This window comes from Chelonia mydas, chromosome 1 (genome assembly GCF_015237465.2).
Source record: "Chelonia mydas isolate rCheMyd1 chromosome 1, rCheMyd1.pri.v2, whole genome shotgun sequence".
NCBI classification, from domain to species: Eukaryota; Metazoa; Chordata; order Testudines; family Cheloniidae; genus Chelonia; species Chelonia mydas.
Window position 1 is genome coordinate 237,820,098 of NC_057849.1, and position 21,575 is coordinate 237,841,672.

The following is a 21,575-nucleotide window of genomic DNA, read 5'->3' on the forward strand; positions in this document are numbered from 1 at the left end:
TGCTGTGACTCCAGAGTAACTAGAGGAGGTTGGGTTGGGATTCTAGGTCAACAGCTAAGTACATCACATCACCAGCTCTAACAGGATCTTCTGTCTGCAAGTACTTGCTAACTCTCGATTTAGCACACTTGAATTGAAGTCTGTGTCCTGATTCCTATGTAGAGAGCTTTATAGGAGAAAGATATTAAAATACTCCTGGGGGAATTCTGCACCAAAAAATTAAATTCTGCAAAAGTAGTCGAAACTGGTGTGATTCTATAGTGTTGTTTTAATTATTTTGGTAACTTATTTCAAAATACTTGTCAGCAAGTATGTCTAACAATACAGAGACACACAAATTCCCCCAGGAGTAGAGACTTAATACACCCCCTACCCAAAGCTCAGCTGCAGGGACCCCCTGCCCAACCCAGACACTCACCCCCTACCTCCTAGGGGCCAGCTGCAGGGCCCCCAGCCCGGACACACTCACTCCCTACCTTCCTGAAGCCCAGGGATCCAGAGGGAGAAACAGCCTGATGCTGGGTCCCAAGCTTGCAGGGAGTTTCCTGCATGCCACCTCTTTCCTTCAGGGCATGCTGGGAACTGCAACTGCTGGGAACCCTCCAGTTCTCTTCCCCCCTCCCCTCCCACGTGTGCCCCCCCCCCCCCCCCCCCCACCTTATTATCTGTTTGCGAGCTGGGCTCTGCTGGGTCCAGTGGCCCCTAGTGGCAGCCAACATCTCTACAGCCCATTTCTGTAGGGGGGGAAAGGAAATTCTGCACACACAACTTTAATTTGTGCAGAATTTCCCTAGGGGTAATTAAAAGTATCTTTAATACAGTGCTCCTGTAATCAGTGCAGTTATCACAAATTAGCAATAAGCAGCAAATACTTTGTGTAAACAGTACTGCAGAACTAGCTTTTTGTAGTAATTTAATAGGTGGTAGAAATATGAACATATGCATCCAGTACTAATACACCCTTGAATGAGTAAACTAAAATATCAATTCCTAGTCAGAGAGGAGACTGTCCCTAATGCTACTCAATCAGCTGGATTCTCTGGTTTGCCGAGGCCTCCACGTTCTATAAGTAGAGCTTGGACGGAGTAAACAAATGAGCTCATTAGACTAGAGTTTGTGAACTTGCTTTCCCAGAAGAAGCAGAGAGGTCATGTGCACAGAATAACTGCTCTGGCCAGGAAGAGCAGGAGGTGTGTATGTATATTACTGTTTACTAACATTTGGTTTTGATTGGCTCTTGGTACTCTAAGATAAAAATCTGAGTCTTAGAGCATTGACTTTGCTGCAAGTTGAACTGATGGAGAAGTTCTGTCAGTATATTAGCACTGTTCACATTAAAGCTAACACTCTGAATAAGGAAATCTAGGACTAGCCTCATTCCTTCCCTTCCTAGAAGTGAGGCAGTAGCTCCCCTTCTGGCATTGGACAGGGACAGAATTAGAGTGAGACAGCTGTTAAGGATGGCTTATGAGCTATAAAAGCATCAGCCTCTTCTGTCAGATATACTCCTGCCTTCCTCGACAGTTGCAGGTTAAAAACTTTACTGTTTAAGCAGCTACGCTTCAGCACTTGGCTGGGCTGGTCTTAAATAACCTAGCTAAAAAAGCAGCTGCTGCTACCCCAAGTTGCTCCTGCTGCTAGCATTGTGCAGCTTTGATTTACAGTAATATAGCTATCCTCCCTGCATCATCTATGTGGCAGTGACAAAAACTAACTGAATATCCCTGAGATGTTTATTATCCCTAGGGTACAGATTGTGGGGGTGAACTATAGGTGACTTGCCCAGTTCCACAATGTAAGTGGAACTAAGCGATGCTTAGTACACACACTTCCTAACTCCTAGCCCTGTTTAATCCTGTAAATGAAACTCAGCCAACCCTCCCTGCTTTCACGCAGTGGGAGTAAGGCTTTCCTAGTGTGCCATCATGAATATGCTCCTTAGCAGGCTTCAGGGATACAGTTATAAAATAGTGTTATCCTTCATCTCCCAGGCTCAGAGGCAGGACTACAGGTTATTCTCTTGCTTTACAAAAGGGTGTACAAAAAAGATTTGAGCCTCACTCCTCTACACAAATTGCAGATCAAACAATGAAAAAAACCCTGCAATGCTGAATCCTGAAAAATACTTAACCCAGGGTTCTAGTATCTTTTCTTTCTACCTTGCCCTCTACCTCCATTTCCAAAGGAAATGCTCCCATTATAGTACAGTTCCCCCATGCAGGCCCTGCACCAGAACACTAACCTGCAGCAATTTTTGTAAGGGTGCTTATCACAGTTTTGAGATTTGCAAGAACTAATCCAGAAATGGCTTTGACACGCCCAGCTGCTGGATGCCTTCAGCTGGCACATAGTGTTTTTGCACTCCTAATGCTTTGGTATAAAATTGACATTTGGTTTGTATTAGTTTTTATTTCTATGTAATTGTAACTACTGTACACCTAAGCCTTAATTTTTTCTAGTTTTGCTGCCTTCTTCCCCCCGCCACTCCCTCCCCCCACTGCATTTTTACCCTGCACAGAAGGAACAAAACTGTTTCACATTTACATCTTTGTGTTCTAACTTCTGTGACTCATCTGTTTACATTCAGACACTGCTTGCTGGAACAAGTGAGTTTGAACCCTCTTGGGCTATTTGATGGAACAGCCACTGCAGTCTTGAAACACTCAGTCCAGATTTTACCTTCTCTACAACTAGGGTAAGGAACAGCAAGTCTAGACTCTCAAGCAAAGCAAACAGTGATGCATTTAAAAACAAAGTGAGATGGATACTGGACAAGAGATTGCAGATCATATATGGGCAAACTGGTCATTAAGGAGCTGAGATCTATCTAGGCCTCTTTGGTCATACAGGACCCTCTGACCTCAAACAATCCTTGAGATCAACTCTATAAGAAAACAATGAATCTCTACTTACACACAAAAAGGACAAGGTATTGTTATACTATGCTGGGGAAAACAGGGAAGAATGATTTATGTATCCTTACTTATGTTTAAATGTGCAGGGGCTAGCTGTAGCATACAGAATGTGAAGTGGATGTATGAAAGTAGCAGGAAATTTAAACCATAATATATCTGACATCCAGTATTGGCCCCTGCTCATGGGCAGAGAAGGTGGTGGTACAATCCATAAGAGAAATGATTACAAGATGGTCCTGTCCATTTCTGGCAAATCCAGTTCTGCAGAAGTGGGGAGTAAACTTGTGCGACCTTCAGCCAGGCCTGATTTAGCCAGAACAAGTTCTAGTGGAAATGTCCTAAGATATATTCACCAATGCCAATAAAATAGACATCCTGGGCTATGCCAAAGAGGGGTGCTATAACCAGGGCCCGACAGCCTGCCCCCTTCATGAAGGCAGTAGGGCCCTCATGTGTCCAGATCTTCCTGTATATTTAAAAAAGAAAAACAAACAATTAGATAGCCAGACAAGCAGCATTTCAGACAGTTGTTACTTACAAACAAAGACTCGCAATCCTCAGATTAAAAACCAGATGCACTCAAAGCCAGGGTTTTTAATGGATTACCCAACAATCGTTCGGAGGGGAAGCATCTTGCACCCACAGGAAATGGTCTAAGCATTTGCCTTGTATATTTCATCTGAACAAGTTATAAACCAGGTGATCATCTCCCAGCAGATCAGCTGTTTAAAGTACTTGGTTTACACGTTCTGGTTTGTTAGTCCCCTGCAGGCTCTTTCGGTATGAGGCGCTGTCAGGTTTGTTGTGGGAACTCACTCTTGTACCAGCTAATCCCTGCAGGAGCACTAGCTCAGGGGAAGTTCTGAGCCAATCTAATCCTAGACTCTTCCCACCAGGAAACTCTTTAGGGATTTATGCAGGAGCGTTGGCTGCGGGGAGGGGCAGGTGTTCCAGGTAATCCACTGTCACGGTAAGGCGGGGCTAAATGGAATGGCAATTGGACAGGGTGACACAGAACAGTAATACACCAGACATGCAGCAAGGGAATATTCTGGTTTACCTGGCACAGTCAATGATTCCATTGTAGGTGTCCTCTCCAAGGCCTTTCTTTAGAGTTTGAATTCGGGTTTTTAGAACTAAATTGCATGGAATGGAAAAGAAACATTTAAAAAAAAATCCTCTCCAGGCAGAGTTCACAAGAGTCGTAACAAGTCAGTACAGAACTGGAAAATATCACCACACATTTGAGTTACCGCCCCTCTTGTTAGATCCTGGTTTTTCATGCTGGAGAGCTTCTAATGTTAATCACAGAGACACATGCTACATGAATGATCCCTGGGGATGCATGTGGGTGTGAATCTGAGAGAACCTCAAGAGGAAACAATCAGGAAGTGATGGAAATTGGAGAGGCCTCAAAGTGCTCACTGGGTCAGTTTTGTTTGGATATGTAACCTCTTCCAGGGGGACACTGAACCGGCTCTCTTGCACTCAGAAGGTGGCTGTTATTCATCAAGAAAATGGAGAAGCAGCAGGGTTTGATTCCAGGGTCTTAGCCCTCTGACTGGAGCCAGCCTTGGGGAAAACGCAACCACGTATACAACAATCAGATGATGTTGACAAGGATGTTCTGTTTAAAGAACAGTGATGTGACCCTCGAGAGCAACATCTGCCATTCTTGTGAGCGGGATCCCTAACCTCAGGAAGTTGTCAGCATTTGCATATGTGGGAAATCACAGGGCTTCAGGGAGTACAGCAGCAGTTATCTGAAGAGCAGGACCTATGTCCTCAGAGTTCTCTACCAGCAGAGTTTGTAAGTCATGTGTTGTACAAGGGTCCTCAGCAAAGAGGTGAGCATGGTGAGAGACCAGGCTTTTTGGAGCCTGAACCTATTCCCTGTCTTCAGTCAGTTGCGTAATAATTTTGGTCTGCCACCAGCACCACCAATTCCTGTGTCACCACCACTCAGACACCACAAGGACTTGCACCTGAGGACCGCCAGGGGAGATTAGCCAAATCTGGGGCTGTGGTATGAAAGCAGCTGAACAACCTGAGTTTAGAGAAGTCCATCTCCTCCCTCTCTGGAGGACTGGCTGTACTGCCCTCAGATACTCACCATCCAGAGGGGTCACTGCGACTGCAGCCACGGATCCCGCCACACAGCCAGACACGAATGAATGGAAGAAGGGTGCCTTCTCAGAGTGCCTCTGTCCCAGTTTGTTGATGTTGGCAAACAGTGGGAAATAGATAATGGAAAAAGGCACATCCCTGTTGGGAGGGGAAAGAATTAGATAAACACCCGACATAGACCAATACCACAGACTGCATTGGGAGCCTGGCCTCTGACACGAGGTGAGGCAAAAGGCACAGGCTCGCTCTTCTCCTATCCCTGTAGGCTCTTGTACAAAGTGGGTCACATCACTACCTGCCAGGGAGGAGATGGGGACCAAGCCCTCATCCTCACTAAAATACGGCTCTAGTGACTCTGAGATGAGACACAGCTGCAGTTTGGAGGTCACGAGTCTCCTGCCTGATGTGAAAATAGATCTGTCCAAGGAATGGAACAGGTGAGTGCAGAGTAGAGTGTACTTTCCATTTGGCAGGGAGAGGAGCAGAATTTGGTGAGAAAGCTTCAGCATCTGCTGCTGAGGTAGCAGAAAGAAGGTCAGTCTGGAAGGTTATAAAAGGAAAATTATTTGTGTTCCATTAGAACTGAAGTGTTGAAATAAATGGAGATTTCCCCCCGAGAAAGGTTCAAACCAAAGGATTTCCCCTCAGTTAAAAAAACTACAAGCAAGAGCTGCTTTTCATTAATTTGGGGGAAACCTGTGAGCAGAGACGTTAAAATGCTGTAATGCAACCTGGCAAAGGTGTTTAGCCCGAAGCTACAGCTTGGACCGAGCGAGCAAAATGCATTGTAGTCAGGTTTAGCATTTGAGGCAGACAGTTCAGAAAAGCGCAGAAGAGACAGATGTAGGCCCCTGCCTTGGATCAAGCATACTTTTCAACAATGTTTCGGGGGAGCAGGGTAGCAAAAGGAATCCCAAGGACCCTTCCAGAGCTGGAAAGTTTCCAGCATAGCCACCACCAATCTCAGGCAAAAGAGCAAACTGGGAAAACCAAAGTCATCCATGCAGGTACATGTCCCATGCAGTCCAGGAATCTCTGGTTTGGTTTTGCTTTATGCATAGCTGAAGGGACATTTTCAGGCAAAAAGTCCTATTTAACAACACCCCCGACCCGAGCCCAGTTTCCCAGCCATGGTTACACCACCATCCCACACTGTAAAAAGGAACGACATTCCCTCTTCTACATGACTTGCACAGAGTACACAGGCCTCATCAAGGGGAGCATGTCACTCAGTTTGACCAATAAGAACACTAATGAAATATCGCTCCAGTCATTTTTGATGGCCCAGCTCCCATCCTATCTGGGTGCACTTTGCGTGGGCTAGATCAGTTCAACTAAGAAAATATTCCATTGGCCCTCATGTCACCTAGGCAGTGGACTAAATGCCAAGGGACTGCAATGCCTACAGGCCTGAACAAAAGGGGTGTCTCGTATATAAAGCGGGTTGAAAGTTTTCCTACAGAACAGGCTTCCCTTAGAAAACGCTGGTTCCACAGATTCCAACTGTTCAGTGAGAAGTGTTCATTCTGTCAAACTTTCAATGGAAACCAGCCAGGCAGCATAGCCAGTTCCAGTCCGCCTGGTCTTCTGTCAGCTACCCTGCACCAACCTAGTGCACTAACAAGGAGTCAGAGTTCCCAGGGCCTGGCAGGATGCTGGGGCTCTCCAGCTCTTGGACTGCTAGCCTCCCAGAGATCCCTGGTTCATTCAGCTGGCAGCCCACCTAGTGGGTATGTGGGCTGTCCAGCTCTCAAGTCCTGCAAGCAGCTGTCTCCCCAGGCTTCCCTCCTGGCGGTTGTCTTCTTGGACTGCCCCCAGCTGGCAGGTGGGCAGGCTGCCCAGCTCTCTGGGGAGCCAGGCAGGCAGCCAGGGGAGCAGGGGATTCTAGGAAGCATATTTTGCTTTGGGAACACAGAAATGCTGCAGGAACGTTTTGCTGCTTCCAAAACTAAATATTTTGGAATTTTCTTCCCACAAGGAAGTTCCATTTTTCAGCCAGCTCTGGTCCTATATTGTGACCCTCTGAGGTGCTACTGAAGCCAGTGGCAGTTGCATGAACTGCCTCTAGAGCTGCTTGTGGCCCCATCATCCCAGTTCTGATTAGCACTTCTTGGGTCACTGCTTTAATGGCAGCTAGGAGAGTAAAATGGACTTGTTCTGTGGAGACTGTGAACCCGTAATTCGCAGTAATAGAAGGGGGAAAGGAAAAAGACAACTAGATACAGTGATTGATTTGACAGAGAAGAGTTTCCTTAATACAGATATAATAAATAATACCACCCAGTTCATATGTTGCACTTTTCATCAGTAGATTTCAAAGCATTTCACAAATGACATCAGTGTCATTATCCTCTTTTTACAGACAGGAAAAGTGTGTTGATGTGACTTGCCCAAGATCACCCGGCAGGCCAGCAGCAGAGCTAGGAATAGAAACAAGTCTTCTGAGTCCCAGTGCAATGCCTTATCCACTAGACCACACTGCTGATACAGCTTTCCCCTCCTGTTTGCCAAGTGGTTGGGGCAAGTCCTTCAGGAACAGATGCTAAAATCATGCAGTAAGGAGGGAGAGACCAATTACAAGCCCCTGGTTTGCAGGAGGTTCCCCACCCTTCCTCTTTGGAGTAGGGTGGGACTGGTTTCCCATACTGACTCATCACTCCCTGTGTCTCCCCACTTCTCACCTGAGCAGGGTGACTCCCAATCCCTTGTACAGTCCCACTAGCCCTTGAGTTTTCAGAAGATCTCCGGCGATCACGGTGGCTGAGGGGCGCTTGAATGCTGAGGCTGTGCCAGTGGTGTAAGGCCTGTCCTGAGGGGGCTGGGAGAAGGGAGCTGTTGGCCCATCTGGTCCCAAAACCTTTTGCTGATGAACAGCTGAAAACAAACAAGAAAGAGGAATTGGCTATTTGGAGGGAGAGGGGATCCCTCATTCTTTGCTAAGCAACCCCCTCCTCCCCCCAAGTCACTGCCTGGCTTCCCGGAGACCTGCCCCTAAATCCTTTCCCGAACAAAAGATCACTCCTGCCCAGAAGGTGAGAACAACTAGTGCTGAGAGAATAGTTGATTTTGTAGGTTAATGGCTGAACCGAAAAAATCCAAAACAATTTGGTTAGTTTCAAACCAAAAGTAATTGTTCTTGGTTTTTCTTAACACGAAAAAGAAAAAAAATTTTCATTTGGGTCAATTCAAAACATTTTGTTTCAAAAATACCGTTTTGCCGTGAAATGTGGAAACAGTTTGTTTCAAAAATGTCAAAACAAAACGTTTCTACAAAAATAAACCAGTTTTTTCCCCAGCCAAAACTATTGGCCAAATTCAACCCGAATTTGCAAATAGTTTCAATATCCTGAAAAATGCTGAAAAAATGTCACCCAGCTCTAACCACCACCCTATCACTCTCTGTGTCACCGACTAGGGCTTCCCAGTCCAAATCACTCAAGCAGTCCTGAGATCATCAGAACTAACCACTTCTTCCCCACCACCCCCGGGAATGGAGAATGTAACCTCTCTACGTACTCACCAACAACCAGCCTGACGGTAAAATGCCGAATGTGGAGTTTGAACTCAGATCCCAATATGGGAGCATGAGGCAATTACTAGTCTATTGTACCAGTCCAGAAATTAGATCCTGAACATTTACACAGCTGAACAGGTAAAAGAGTCTTGCATTTCTACATTTCTTTTGTTCTTAAATCCAAATTACGCTTTGCACTTAAATTATAATCACAGCTGTCTGTGTCTGGGACTGCAGGAGCCATTAGCTCTTTTCACAGCCAGTGTCCCCATGTCATTCCCTGTGGTACTGCTTACTGGGAGAGGCTGAGACAGGGGTCCCTGTGCGCTCCCCTTCAGCAAGGATTGAGGTGGTGGGGACTGCACAAGCCTGTTCCTGAGCATCAAGGGCTCAGTGAGATCTGCATTCTAAAGGGACTATGACACCTGCGGGATCTCAGGAAGTCTGTGACAAAGGGATTTACTGCAGAACCTGAAGCAACAATCTGGATGTCCACTCCCACCCCTGCCATGCAAAATAGGGCCTAACCCAGTCGTCCAGCATCCTGAAGCTGAATTTTCAGCATCTCCATGGGGGAGGTGACCACCACTTGGCAGGCCCCAGCTCCACAGCCAGCTAGCATCTCCCTCACCAGCGTCAACTCCTTCCTGCTGGGAACAACACAGATGTAAAGGGAATGCAAGGAAGAGAGACAGGCAGGCAGGCAGTCACACAGATTTACACAGCTATCTGGAGGTGGGGGTGGGGGGGGTTACACAGCCTTCTCATGCTGCATCTTGATGCTGCCAGGCCACCCCGGCATGACAGCTCCGCACTGAGTCCTTAGACATGTATCCTGAGCAATAAGGAAACAGACTAGACACGCTGTGCCACATATCCACATAGAAACAGGCACACAAGGGCACACACCTCCTTGATTATCCATGTACTCCCTGCACAGAATGCAGGTACATACGCACCCATCCATAAATGCTGTCTTTATTCCAACAGCCTGCCTACAACAGTGACCTTTGCTGCACAAAATCCCTAAAACACCCCTGATTTTGCACTGCTGTACCAAGGGAGGAAATTCTTTCCTGACCCCAGCTAATGACTGACTCAATGTCTTAAAGAATATAATTTTATAATTTTTCATCCTAGCTAATGTACTCTTAGACACTATAGATCCTTTTCTTATTCATTTATGTCTCATCCTTTAAAAACATTACTAATATAGTTGTCTCAATAACATCCTACAGCAGTGAGTTCCACGAGTTAATTTTAATATTAAATATTAAAAGCTGTTTGCTTTTAGCCTTTATGAATACAGGTATTATACGCATCCTTGACAGGAGTCTGGAGTTTTAGCATTTAACAGTTTTTTCCATCTCTAATTTCTATGATCCTCTCTACTGTACAGACATATAAAGACCCACCCACACATGCTTGATATATACTCCCACACACAGTATATACACATCCAAAGGAACTGATCAATGGTCCACCTAGTCTCTGGTAATGCTGTGTATCAGATACTTCAGAGGATGACAAAAAATACCTATAATGATCCTGGACACGCACACATACTCATCACCCACATACTGTACACACAGAACCACAGGTATGCAGCTGCCCACAAAGCTACACACCTGCATAATTACGCAGACTCCCATAGAAACACTCACAACTACAAAAATACACATGCACACCCAAAACTAAATGTCTGTCTATAGCTTCATACAAATACTTCCCCCCAACACACACACACGTAAAATTTTTTGCAAGGCCAAAACTAGACAGTGACGTTTCCTCTGTACCTGTCCTGTGACAGCAGCTGTCGAAAAAAGTCATTGGCTGCCAGCTTGATTGCTTTCTCTGGCGTGACCAGTGTCAGGTTCACCGCAGCCCCTGGTCAAGGACAGAAGGGGCAATAAAGGGCTAATTCAGTCACGTTCCATGGTGTATTACAAATTCCTCCCACATTGATTATCCAAAGTAAGAATGGGGAAGAGAGACATCTCGTGCACACGATTCCATGCAGCGAGTGTCTGAGGTCTCAGCTGGTCACAACTTCCAAGGTCAGGGGAAGAGGGGCCTTTCAAAGAGACAACAATGGAGGCAGAACCAGGAACAGGAAAAGATAGCCCAGGGGCGGAGGGATTGTGAATGGTATATGAGAGCCAGTGCTTTGATGGACAGCAGTGTACTCAAACTGTGGCCTGTGGAGCAGCAGTAGCTCCACTCAGCCCTACCTGGCAGTCCTCAGAATTAAATGCTTAGTATTGTGAGGGGACTCCTGGGACAAATGTGCAGAGCCCATGGTGACTCCCATTAAAAGTGCACAGGGACCTTGGGGCCTGCTGGGACAGGAGAGAATCTCTTCTTACAAAATAATCTATATGATGAGAAGGATGGAGGAACGCTAACAGAGCGATTAGGCTTCCAATTGCTCCTGGCTTCACTGGAGTTTAGGAACAGGCACATCACAACAGTCAATGCTCCGTTCACTCCAACATTCTGCCAACAGTAATAGGCTATGCCATAGGAAGATGCCAACCCTCTAAAATGCCTGATTCTGCAGTGCTTCACCAAGGGAAGAAATTCCTTTTCTGACTCCCGTTGACAATCACTTTATGCTCTGAAGCGTGAGGCCTTACACCTTTGTAACTTTTTAACCTAACTAGTGTAATTGTAGATGCTGTTCTTATTCATATAAATATGTCTTCCTTTTAAATAAATTTAAATAAAGATAGTGGTCTCAATAATATCCTGCAGCAGGTAGTTCCACAGGCTAATTACGTAGCAGGTAGAAGGGTATCGGGTATTTGCTTTCATCCATTTTAAGTTGTTTGTTTTTCAGTTCCAGCAAGCACCCTCTCTGTTTCTACTAAGTAGGCTTGAAAGGATTAGATTTCACTGTACACACAAACAGACAAAAAATATTTCCATCAATAATAATTGAAATGTACAGGTAGGCAAAGTAAGAAAAATGCGGCTTGAGAATTTGATTTAAGGATATTTACTTATATATTTTGAGATGCGATGTTGACAATTTGTGTTGTAACGATTATAAAACTAACTGTTTGAATCTCAACAGTTACTGTTATTAAATAATTATTGTCTGATCTCCCCCTAATGTTTCACAATTTAAATAAAAATAAATACAATGAATAAAAGTCTAAAAATGCTTACAAATGAACATCAATATTATCTGTCAAAATGATAAATAAAAATCAAATTCTGTCAAGCCTACTAATAAGGTAAATTAGAGCATCCAACTGGCCTTTTCTAGTCATCATTTAATTTCTCTCTCTCATATCGTCCTGCCTCTGATAATTTCCACTGCTCTTCTCGGAAAGATTCCTTTTTTTGAGCCAGTATTTCTCTTGTCAGTAATTGTCAGCTGTGCTCAGTGAGAACAATGACTTTGTGTGCCTCAGGGACAGCTGGGTCTGAAATAATGTCTCTATTCCCGAGAAGAGGCGTACGGGTGGCAGTATGTGCTTCTGCTGAGAGTCTGTAACTGACACAATGGGCCAATCCACTGCAAAGGGGCCCCTCCCGACATTCCCACAGAGACTACCTCGGTACATGCCGAAGAATCCCTCTGAACGCAGAGTCTTCACCAAGCAATCCCGCCTGGAACCAGAGAGAGAGAAATGGGGTGAGTTACTGCTGCCCCAGGATTGTGCCATTAGTTTGCTACTAACAACCCTTTTAGCTGCACTAGAGCTAGAGTTCACAGCCTCTGTAGGTAGAGGCCATTAGGGGGCAACATGATCACATGCCTGGAGCAGGCTGGATAGTCTGTTCCTGCAGGGCAGTAGTATGTGCATGCATACACACGTGCCCACCACCCTTTGGCAGATCCTTCTGTAGAGGGAATAGACAGAAACAAGACAAAAGTCCCATTCTGGGAAAAGAACTATCCTAGCTACTACCATATTTAACACAGAGATGCCTGGCATGGCTCTGACAGGACAGGGATACTTTGACCAATAGTAAAATGTTATAATAAAATCATGCTATAGAGACGGCGTGCTGGAGGATACTCTAGAGCAGCGTTTCCCAACCTTTTCATGTTGGAGATCCCTTATTTGAAGTCAAAACTTTCCACAACCCCTCTCACATTGACTGTAAAAGAGTGAAAAGTAATAATAAGCTAGGATAATTTATTTGTGTGCGCATTTCGGGGGATTGACTGAGAATATCTGACCTTGAAGGGTAAGAGTGTGCAGACAGTGGGGGAACGATTCTTTAGATTGTAATAAATTTTTCATGCCTTGTGACCCCTTATTTGCCTTTCGTGACCCTTTCTCCCCGCCTCAGGGGCCATGACACTGCTCTATAGCACAGTTTGGTTAGCAGGGTTCTCAAGGACAAAAAACCTTCTTCTGCCCATTGGTCAGAGAAATTGTGCTAGAACCTCTATTAGCAACAAGAAGTATATTTAAACACAGTTGTAGCTACAGTTCTGACCCGTTAGAACATCTCTTTCCTGGCAGGGTTATATAACAGAACTGTGCACATTCCCAGCAGAACACTCCATACCCCATATACATTACACCCAATCGTTCACCCCTGGCACAGGCCATTGGGTCTGCTCCTTTATGGCCATTGGGGAGGGGCACATTTAAATATTTTCCCCATCTTCATAGTGCTTTACAAGCATTCACTAACTAATCAGTTCTGTTGCCCTGCAGCACCCTCTAGCATCCAGAGCCTGTAGGGCCTCTTTCTTTTCCTTTGTAATCCCAGAAGCATTGGTAGCTTAAGACAGTACTGGGTCATGGAACGTAAGGCACTGGGTCGCGGTGGCTATGGTCAGCACCACCGACCGGGCCGTTAAAAGTCCCATCGGCGCTGCTGCCCGGCTAAGACAGGCTAGTCCCTACCTGCTCTGACATCACGCTGCGCCACGAAGCAGCCAGCAGTAGGTCTGGCTCCGAGGCCGGGGGGGGGCCACAGGGCTCTGTGCACTGCCCCTGCCCAGAGCACCGGCTCCGCATTCCCATTGGCGGTTCCCAGCCAATGGGAGCTGGGCAGTGCCTGCAGGCGAGAGCCACGCTGAGCTGCTTGAGCGCCTCTGCCTAGGAGCCACACCTGCGGCTGGCTGCTTCTGGGGAGCAGCACAGTCCGCGGTGCCAGGACAGACAGGAAGCCTGCCTTAGCACCCCTGCTGTGCCGCTAACCGGGAGCCGCCGGAGGAAAGCCCATGCCCCAATCCCCTGCCCCAGCCTTGAGGCCCCCCAAACCCGGAGCCTCCTCTTGCACCCCAAATATCTCATCCCTGGCCCCACCCTAGAGCCTGCACCCCCAGCCCAGACTCCCTCCGGCACCCCAACCCCCTGCCCTGAGCACCCTCCAAACCCGGAGCCTCCTCCCTGCACCCCAAACCCCTCATCCCTGGCCCCACCCTGAGCCTGTACCCCCAGCCCAGATCCCTGACCCCCTCCCGCACCCCAACCCCCTGCCCCAGCCTAGAGCCCCCACCCACATCCTGAACCCCTCATTCCCGGCCCCACCCCACAGCCCTCATCCCCGCACTCCAACCCTCTGCCCCAGCCCTGAGCCCCTCCCGCACCCCAAACCCCTCTAACCCAGCTCCACTGGGTCGTGGGCATCAACAATTTTCTTCAACTGGGTCACGAGAAAAAAAAATTGAAAACCACTGGCTTAAGACATCTCAGCTCTGCCCTTATCAACAGAAGGAAAACAGCATTTCCCAGGGAAGGGGCATTTCCCTGAGGGCTGCTGGAGGCTGAGAGCTGGCACTGTTTGTACAGAACAGTGCAGACTTGCCCTGCACCCTTTCATCAGGATGAGGCTCTTGGAACATGAGTGAACAAACTCAAGAGAAATTCTTCCCAGCATGCATCATGTCTGAGAGAGGAGGGGATGGGGAGAGGTAAACATTCCCAGGATACAGACAGCCACAGGGCAGCCATGTATGCTCAGTCAAACATGCACAACTCTATTCTGCAAGCCCCCTACTGAGTTCCTCGCTGCCCTTTATCTATTAATATGGAATTTTTATTTTATTTTATTTTATGGAGGGATTTTGGTTCAATGATTTTCTTATCTCACCGCCCCGGATCCTAGAGATGCCTCGTTCCTCTCCTGCCCCTCCTTGTGCCTCCAGCCAAATGCAGAGTAAAAGCCACTTTGGGGCCCAGGAACTCTTATCAAAGATGTATTGTTGCCAGTGGTAATGCCCTAAGACTGAGCTAGTTGGTGGATCCCCTGACAAAAGAAAACGAAAGGGAGTCAGCTGGGAGCAGAAACCTCTTGTGCCTCAGTGGACGAGGAATGAACAACAGGGACAGCTGAGGAAGAGGTCTTCAGCTCCAGCCACCCCCACCATTGTTGGGGGGGCAGGGAGGATTAGGGACAGTTATATGTTCACTTACTAGTGCCCCCACCTGGGGGGTTCTAAGAACACATACATTCCAGTATAGACTCCTTGTCCCTGCTGGTTCTGAAGACGGGTTTTCGCCAGATCAATTGGGAAGACACAGCTCACTCCCACTAGCCCGGCCACACCTCCATTAATTAACTTTGCTGGAACACTGAAATGAGAAGGGAGAGGTCAACACCACACAGGCAACTCTCAGCAATAGAATGACAGCTGCTTGCCCTGCCCCCGATCCCTCCTGGATCCCCTTCTAGGAGCCTAAATTCCTTTTGAAAAGGAGATTTAGGCTCCTAAATCAGTTAGGTGCTGTGATGCTGAGCACAGCAACACCTAAATACCTTTAAAAACCTGGGCCTTTGTCTCTTCATTCCTCAGTTCCCCACCTGTAAAATGGGGCTAATAGCATTTCCCTACCTTAGTGGGGTGTTGGGAGGACAAATACATTAAAGATTGAGTTGTGAGGTGGTAACGGGCCCATGTAAGTACCTTAGGCAGACAAGGTGGAGAGTAAAGAGTGGAGACTGACAGCTGCCCAAGGGATTTCTTCAGGTCCTTTCAATGGGAGTTGTGTGGCAAAACCTCCTTGGCAGCTTTGAAAATCTCAATCACAAACAGAAAGAATGAATGAAATCTGAAGGGCAGCCCTGCGCAACTACCAACAGGGATGCTGCACAAGGCCGTGCCCCTTTTAAGGACTGCTGCTCTTCGGGACCCATCCCCAGAGAATGGGAACAAGAGTGTAATGGCTGCTTCCTCATTTCCCATGTAGTTAGCACAGTTAGGCCCCACAGCTGCAATCCCACCCTTTTGTGACAAGCCTCCCTCCACCCAAATCAGCTACCAAACCCTTTGCACTTGCACAGCCCAGGCAGTAGGAGCCAACCTGAGCCCCTATTAAACAGATTTCACACATGGATCCACCAAACCTTGGGCCAGGCTTTTCCTCAGTCTAATGAGGAGCTCTCTGGATGGGCTGGGAAAGGTTGCTAGTGAGTGGACTGATTCTGCAGTTTGATTGGCTAACATCTCCCTCCCAGGCAGAAAGGGGAAGGTGGTCAGCCAACCACCTCAGCACAGACTGCAGAGCTCGATGAGCACCAAGGGGCCTTGGATTTTCCAGGGTTTTACGATCCCTACTCACTGAAGTAACACGGCCCGGCAACCTCACACAACTGGCCCAAGCAAGGCTGCGAAAGGGAACTGGGCTGCTTATGAAGTCCCAGAGGTGGTGCAGATGCTGGGACAATAGCCTGTAGAGCTAGGCTGCTTGCATGCATATATATCTTTTGAGTTTGACCATGTTACATTATAGGTTTGTTATTCGTTATTATAATAGGTTTATCAATTTGTATTAGAGTATTTTAGCTGTAACGCAAGGTACCTACAATGGCCGCAGGCTCTGTAGCTTAACCTAAGACAAGTTAGTATATATGTTTGTGATCTTTTGCATAGATAAGTGGGCAAGTTAAAGCAAGTTGGTAGGTAAGGCCACCTAAGTTCATGGCCTTTGTCAGACTTAACAGATACACCACAAAGAACATGGAAATAACCAGTTAGGACAGAAACAACAGAGGTGAGGATGAGCTAATGGTCTCTAATAGTTACAAATATTTCATTAATACACATGAACATGCCAGCCTATAGAATAAGTGCATACCCTAACATTTTTGTGGGTGAGGAAGTTAAGTTTGGACATGGAAGGAGGGCACTTAGGGATCAGGCCCTATAACAGGAGCAACCCACCATGTTGGGAAGGTTCATCTTGTTTTATTGTTAGTTCTTCCTTGTTTTAAGTAAATTCTAAGTTAGCTTCTATGGTCTTTCTATAGCGTTTAGCTCTAGCTTCTTCATCTCTCACTCAAGACTTGAGGAACCTGGACCAACGAACCCTCTTGGCATGCCAGAGGCAAGGCTAATCCTTTGTTTCTTATCACCAGGTTATCAAGGAAGGGTGTGAGTAAATTAATTGAGAAACTTTTATAGTATATAATATCACACGAACTGCTAGAATATTATTGTTTTTGTAATCAGTTGAGTATTTATTATTTGATTACTATTCCATTACTGTTCTATTTATCTCAATAAAAGGCTTTAAGGCTGCATTTTCTCAGTGAGAGGTTTCCTTGTCATACATTCCAAAGATTGCCTGATTTTGGGACAAGAACCGTATCATCATCTGATCAGATTAACTGGCCAGCCTATAACCCATATTATCTAACAATATTATTAACCTCCCATAAAATCAGGCAACAAGCAGTAGGATTAGGATGTCTTCTGCTCGTGCTCTTAGCCCTTACAGGTGGATTAAAACCAAACTCTGTGTACATGCAAAGAAATCAGGACCTGGGAAAACTCATACTCCATCATCCGATTGGATGGGAAGAGCTGGCCCACCTGACTCCCAGCTGTTGCAACAGACAACCAGCTAGCAGTTTAGCCAGAGGCCAGAATTATGCCCCAAAGGGTAAGAAACTGTGGGAATGGCACTGACCTGATTTTCTTCTTGCTCCCCATAGTTCCTCGAGGACCTTTTTCCTTGACTGCTGCAGACACAGGGGGATTCTTTCACCACAGAGACACTCTTCCCTTTGAAAGAAGCTGCCTTGTTCAGCTGGGGGATAGAACATCAGATCTTATAGCACCAATTGCCACGTGCTTTAATATCTACAAGCCTATTATTCACTTGTCTCTGGTATTTACCACATGTGATCTATTATAAGCCCATGGAATACATCAGTGGGTTCACAATTTATCATGCACCATGCAATTGCCTCACCTGCACTCTACCCATTTACCCACCTCCCCTTCACAGCAAGGCCAAAATCCCCAAAGTGATCCCCTAGCACTCATTGATTTCAATGGGATTTAGGTGCCTGAATCCCTTTGAGGATCTCAGCCTACGCCTAACGTCCCAAGGTGCTGGGCAGCTTCGAACAGCCACCATTTTCTTTTTCTAAATCAATTCATCACAGAAATGTTCCCTTCTTTTCTCCAGTTATGGAATTCCTCACCCTCCCTCCTGCCCAAATTACACCCGCCCTAGTCCCTGGATGGGTGAGATTCAGTTCTGCATCTGAGATACATTCAAGGTCTAATCTCATGCTGAGTGCCAAGGGGCTGAAGAGTCACGTACAACCCCCAAGATGGATGAGCCATACAGAACAGCTAGCCCTATTATTCCAGTTGCTCTGACAGCTCTCTGTGGGGCCTGAGAGCATCTCTAGTTGCCAGGATAGCTTGCCGTAGCTCTTTAAGCTGGTCTTATCCTAGCAACAGGATTGTTGAGGAACCACTGAACAGATGGTACACAAGCTCCCCTGTCGTAGGCCTTCTGTCTCTTGTAAAAAGCAAGGAGCAAAAGAATCCCTGAGGTACAAAGCCACGTCTGAAAGACCATGAGGTGTCTCCCCCACCCCCAGCCACAGCTGGCTCCAAGATTCATAGTAAAGGATGTCTCCTCCTGGGACTAGCATGGCCTTGTCTGCCGAGTGCTGTGGAAGAGACAAGGGGGTGGAAGGCAGACAAAGGCAGCAGCAGCCTGGAAACCACCTTAGGAAGCAGGGGAAGAATTGTGAGTGGGGTTGGAAGAGGGGATGAAGTGAGCAGAACCTTTGCTCTCTGTAACCTGATCTCTAGGGACACCAACACCTGGCCATTCTCTGCACATCTGCCCTCAGAGCACAAGGTGCCAGGGGCCAGCGGGAAGGCCCAGACATGGGAGCGGGTGGAGAAGGTGGCTTGAATCCGGGGCTGAGATCACAGCCTTTTCCAGTTGTTTGCGTACATTCTCTCTTTCAATGAGTATAAGCAGTTTTCGTGCTTGTCATTAAAAAACAGCAGTAGCTGGAGTCAGGCAGAGGGCATGCAGGCCCTCCCCCAGCTTTCTCCTTCCTCCAAACTCCCCATGCACCTCAACCCTGCCCTGCAGCACCCCCTGCTGGGCCAGTCCTGGCCTCCTCCAGTCCGAGCTCTGCCAATGCATGGCACTCCTGACCTGGGATCCCAGCTAGTTTGTGAGGGAGGCAGGAACTGAAGCGAGTGCTGTTCTAAACGCAGATCTCTTGTGCAAACACTTTATTCTGATCAATGCTAAAGCAGCACTGCAGGGCTCCAGAGGAGCAGACACCAACAACTGCCAGCTAGAGAGTGAGTTGGTGTGGTGTTGGGATTTCCAGGAGTGAGGGAGATACAACAGAGGACTGGAAAGGGAGGATCCTTTGGAAAGTGGGCCCTGCCATTGGATGGGGCCCTGCATTAGGGGGGAATAGGTGAATAGCAGGCAATGTGGCACAAAGCTGATTGCTGCCAATACAGGGCCCAGGGAGAAGATGCACTCTAGGTCCAATACTTCCCCTATCAGCCCCCTCCCCCCCCGCGCTCCCCCACCAGTCACATTATGCAATGACCTGAAAGTGGGGGGGGGAGCGTGCAGGGGCAGGACAGTGCCGGGGAGCTGTGACTCATTGGAATGGCATGACACACACAAACACTGTGTGTTGACTGCGTGGAGACGAAAGTCTGATGCTTTGGCAGCGAGGGAGTTCAAATATCAATGGATCTGGAGCGTGAGCATGGAGTAGAAGAATCCCTTAACAGAAAGCTAGAGCCTGTGGCCATTGTACATTCTTCTCTGTCCCAAAACAGGTTACACAGCGTGTGGGATGATGCTGTAAGTGACGAGATGTCAAGACTGGCTTTGGGCAGTCTTTGCTGACACCCAGACCCAGATTTGCCAACCCCCCAGTGTTCAAAAAATAAATAAATAAATAAAAATCAACATTTGCTTAAAAATCATGAGATTAAAAAAAAAAGTTTGGGGTTCGTTTTAGTTGCCTTTTGGTGGTGGAGTGTCTAGTGTTTCAAGCTCTTCTTCACAGCTGTGAGGGCTAGACACTTACCTCATTTTTAAAATGAAAGCTGACAGATTGTCAGGCAATACCCTGACTCCAACAGCCAGGGCATGAGGAAAAACTCCCAAAATCACAAGACACATGATAAAAATGGTGAGCTTTTGAGCATGGCAACGCTGCAGTCCAGTTCCTACTCCTCTAACTCCCATTATCACCCTCCTCCCAAAAGTGGTAAAAGCCCAAGCTGTGAGGTGCACTTTGCTAGGTTATTTTCTAGACTGCACCCTGATCTGTTTGGGGCAGCTAATTCTGACAGAGACCAGAAGGAGCACGATGAAGGATGCGCTCACCTCCTTCAGCAAAGCAACTTCTCTCCGTACATTACTAAAGAAATCAGAGACAGATCTGGATCAACACCTCTGAACTCTGGGGAAGTTCAGACCCAGGTCTGAACTTTGCAGCTTGGACCCACATCTAAGAGAAACCCAACTTCCAGATTCCAGCACCATCAAGCACTTCTGAAGCTCTAGGAATCCAAGTGGCACCAGGAGTTTAAGGAGACCGAAGGCTGGGTTAGAACTGCACCGAGTGCCATTCAGGCTAGTCCTCTCCATACCCTCGGCTGTGACTTACCCAGAAAACATGTATTTATGAGTGATAAGGAGCGTCTGTGTGTGAATGTGTTGGGCTGATGCACAGATGGAACTGCTATAAGATCAGAAGAGAAAGAGGTGAGACTTACCTCTATTTCTGACCCATCAGTTTTCTCCTTTCTCCTTGTCCTTGCTCCTCTTCCAAACCCAAATATCTGACTCACAGCTGGATTCCACTAGCAAGCAAACCCCATCCCTGGCTTAAGGGACAGTTCACAAATTCCCATTGTTTTTAAGCAGTGTAAAAATGCTTTTTCTGTTTGGTTGGCTTTTCCTCCCTTAGCCTGGGAAAGAAGTCACTCCTGGTCCCTTCCAGCCAGAGCTTTCCCTCTGGGTGGGGACAGATAGGTGGAGGAGGGGCACATCTCACACAAAAATGCCTGTTAGGTTTTTAACCTAAAATTAAAACAGGTTTTTAGATTAACAAAGGCTGGATTACCTCCCACTTTGCTGAGCCACGCCCTCCCCACAACTGTCAGGCTATAATCATTCAGTTAACAGAACCACAGACTTGCTAGACCAGTCAGTCCCTATCCCTGCCAGAGCAGGCTCGCTCGTTCGGGCTTTCCCCACTCTAGTTTTAAATGTCATTAGCTATGGGACTTCCACCATTTCCCCTCCGAGACTGTTTCATAGTCAAACAGCTCTCGCCATCAGGAAGCATTTCCTGATATTCAACCTCCACTTTTTCTTTCTTAATTTCATCCCATAGCTCCTAGTCATTCCCCCTTGTTCTACAGGAACCAATTCTTTCAGCCCTTGGTGCTTACACTCTTCACATGCTTATAGATTTAGGTCTCTTCCACCCACAGGTAGTTTTCTTTTACCCACTTTATTACAGAAACTTGGCCTCGTATCCACATTTAAGGGCTAGTCAGCTGATCCAGGGAATCAATCCAGTCAGCACTGAGCCTTCTATGCAACAATGGCCTCAGAAGGATGTTAACAAACTTTAACAAACCGTAGGAGAATTCCTAAGAGATATTTGAGGTTTATCTGTAGGATAAACAAAAATGTGTAAGCAAATCTGGTACCCAAACTCCATGCTATCCCTAGTCACTTATGAGAGTGGTGCATGATGGGGCTCTCTCACTTCGTGACCAGTTTGTCTGACACGGTCCT

General features: G+C 46.9%; 1 protein-coding gene across 4 annotated transcripts; it reads right to left on the reverse strand.

Annotated features, from left to right (window-relative positions):
• Positions 1–896: 896 nt before the first annotated feature.
• On the reverse strand, positions 897–20,753 carry SLC25A18 (solute carrier family 25 member 18). 4 transcript variants are annotated; one of them, XM_007070813.4, is made up of 10 exons: positions 20,543–20,753; positions 17,442–17,561; positions 14,982–15,104; positions 12,119–12,174; positions 10,353–10,443; positions 9,085–9,203; positions 7,724–7,916; positions 5,029–5,180; positions 3,976–4,051; positions 897–3,381 (listed from the first exon to the last, which is right to left on the reverse strand). In XM_007070813.4, the coding sequence occupies exons 2-10, from the start codon at positions 17,462–17,464 to the stop codon at positions 3,240–3,242; spliced, it is 975 nt and encodes a 324-aa protein (XP_007070875.2). In that variant the 5' UTR covers positions 17,465–17,561; positions 20,543–20,753; the 3' UTR covers positions 897–3,239. The 4 variants fall into 4 exon arrangements, with proteins under 4 accessions (XP_007070875.2, XP_027688763.2, XP_043396010.1 ...); XM_027832962.3 differs by lacking the exon at positions 20,543–20,753 and adding an exon at positions 15,437–15,550 and having other exon boundaries at positions 17,442–17,563; XM_043540075.1 differs by lacking the exon at positions 20,543–20,753 and adding an exon at positions 15,437–15,550 and having other exon boundaries at positions 14,946–15,104; positions 17,442–17,563.
• Positions 20,754–21,575: the final 822 nt, after the last annotated feature.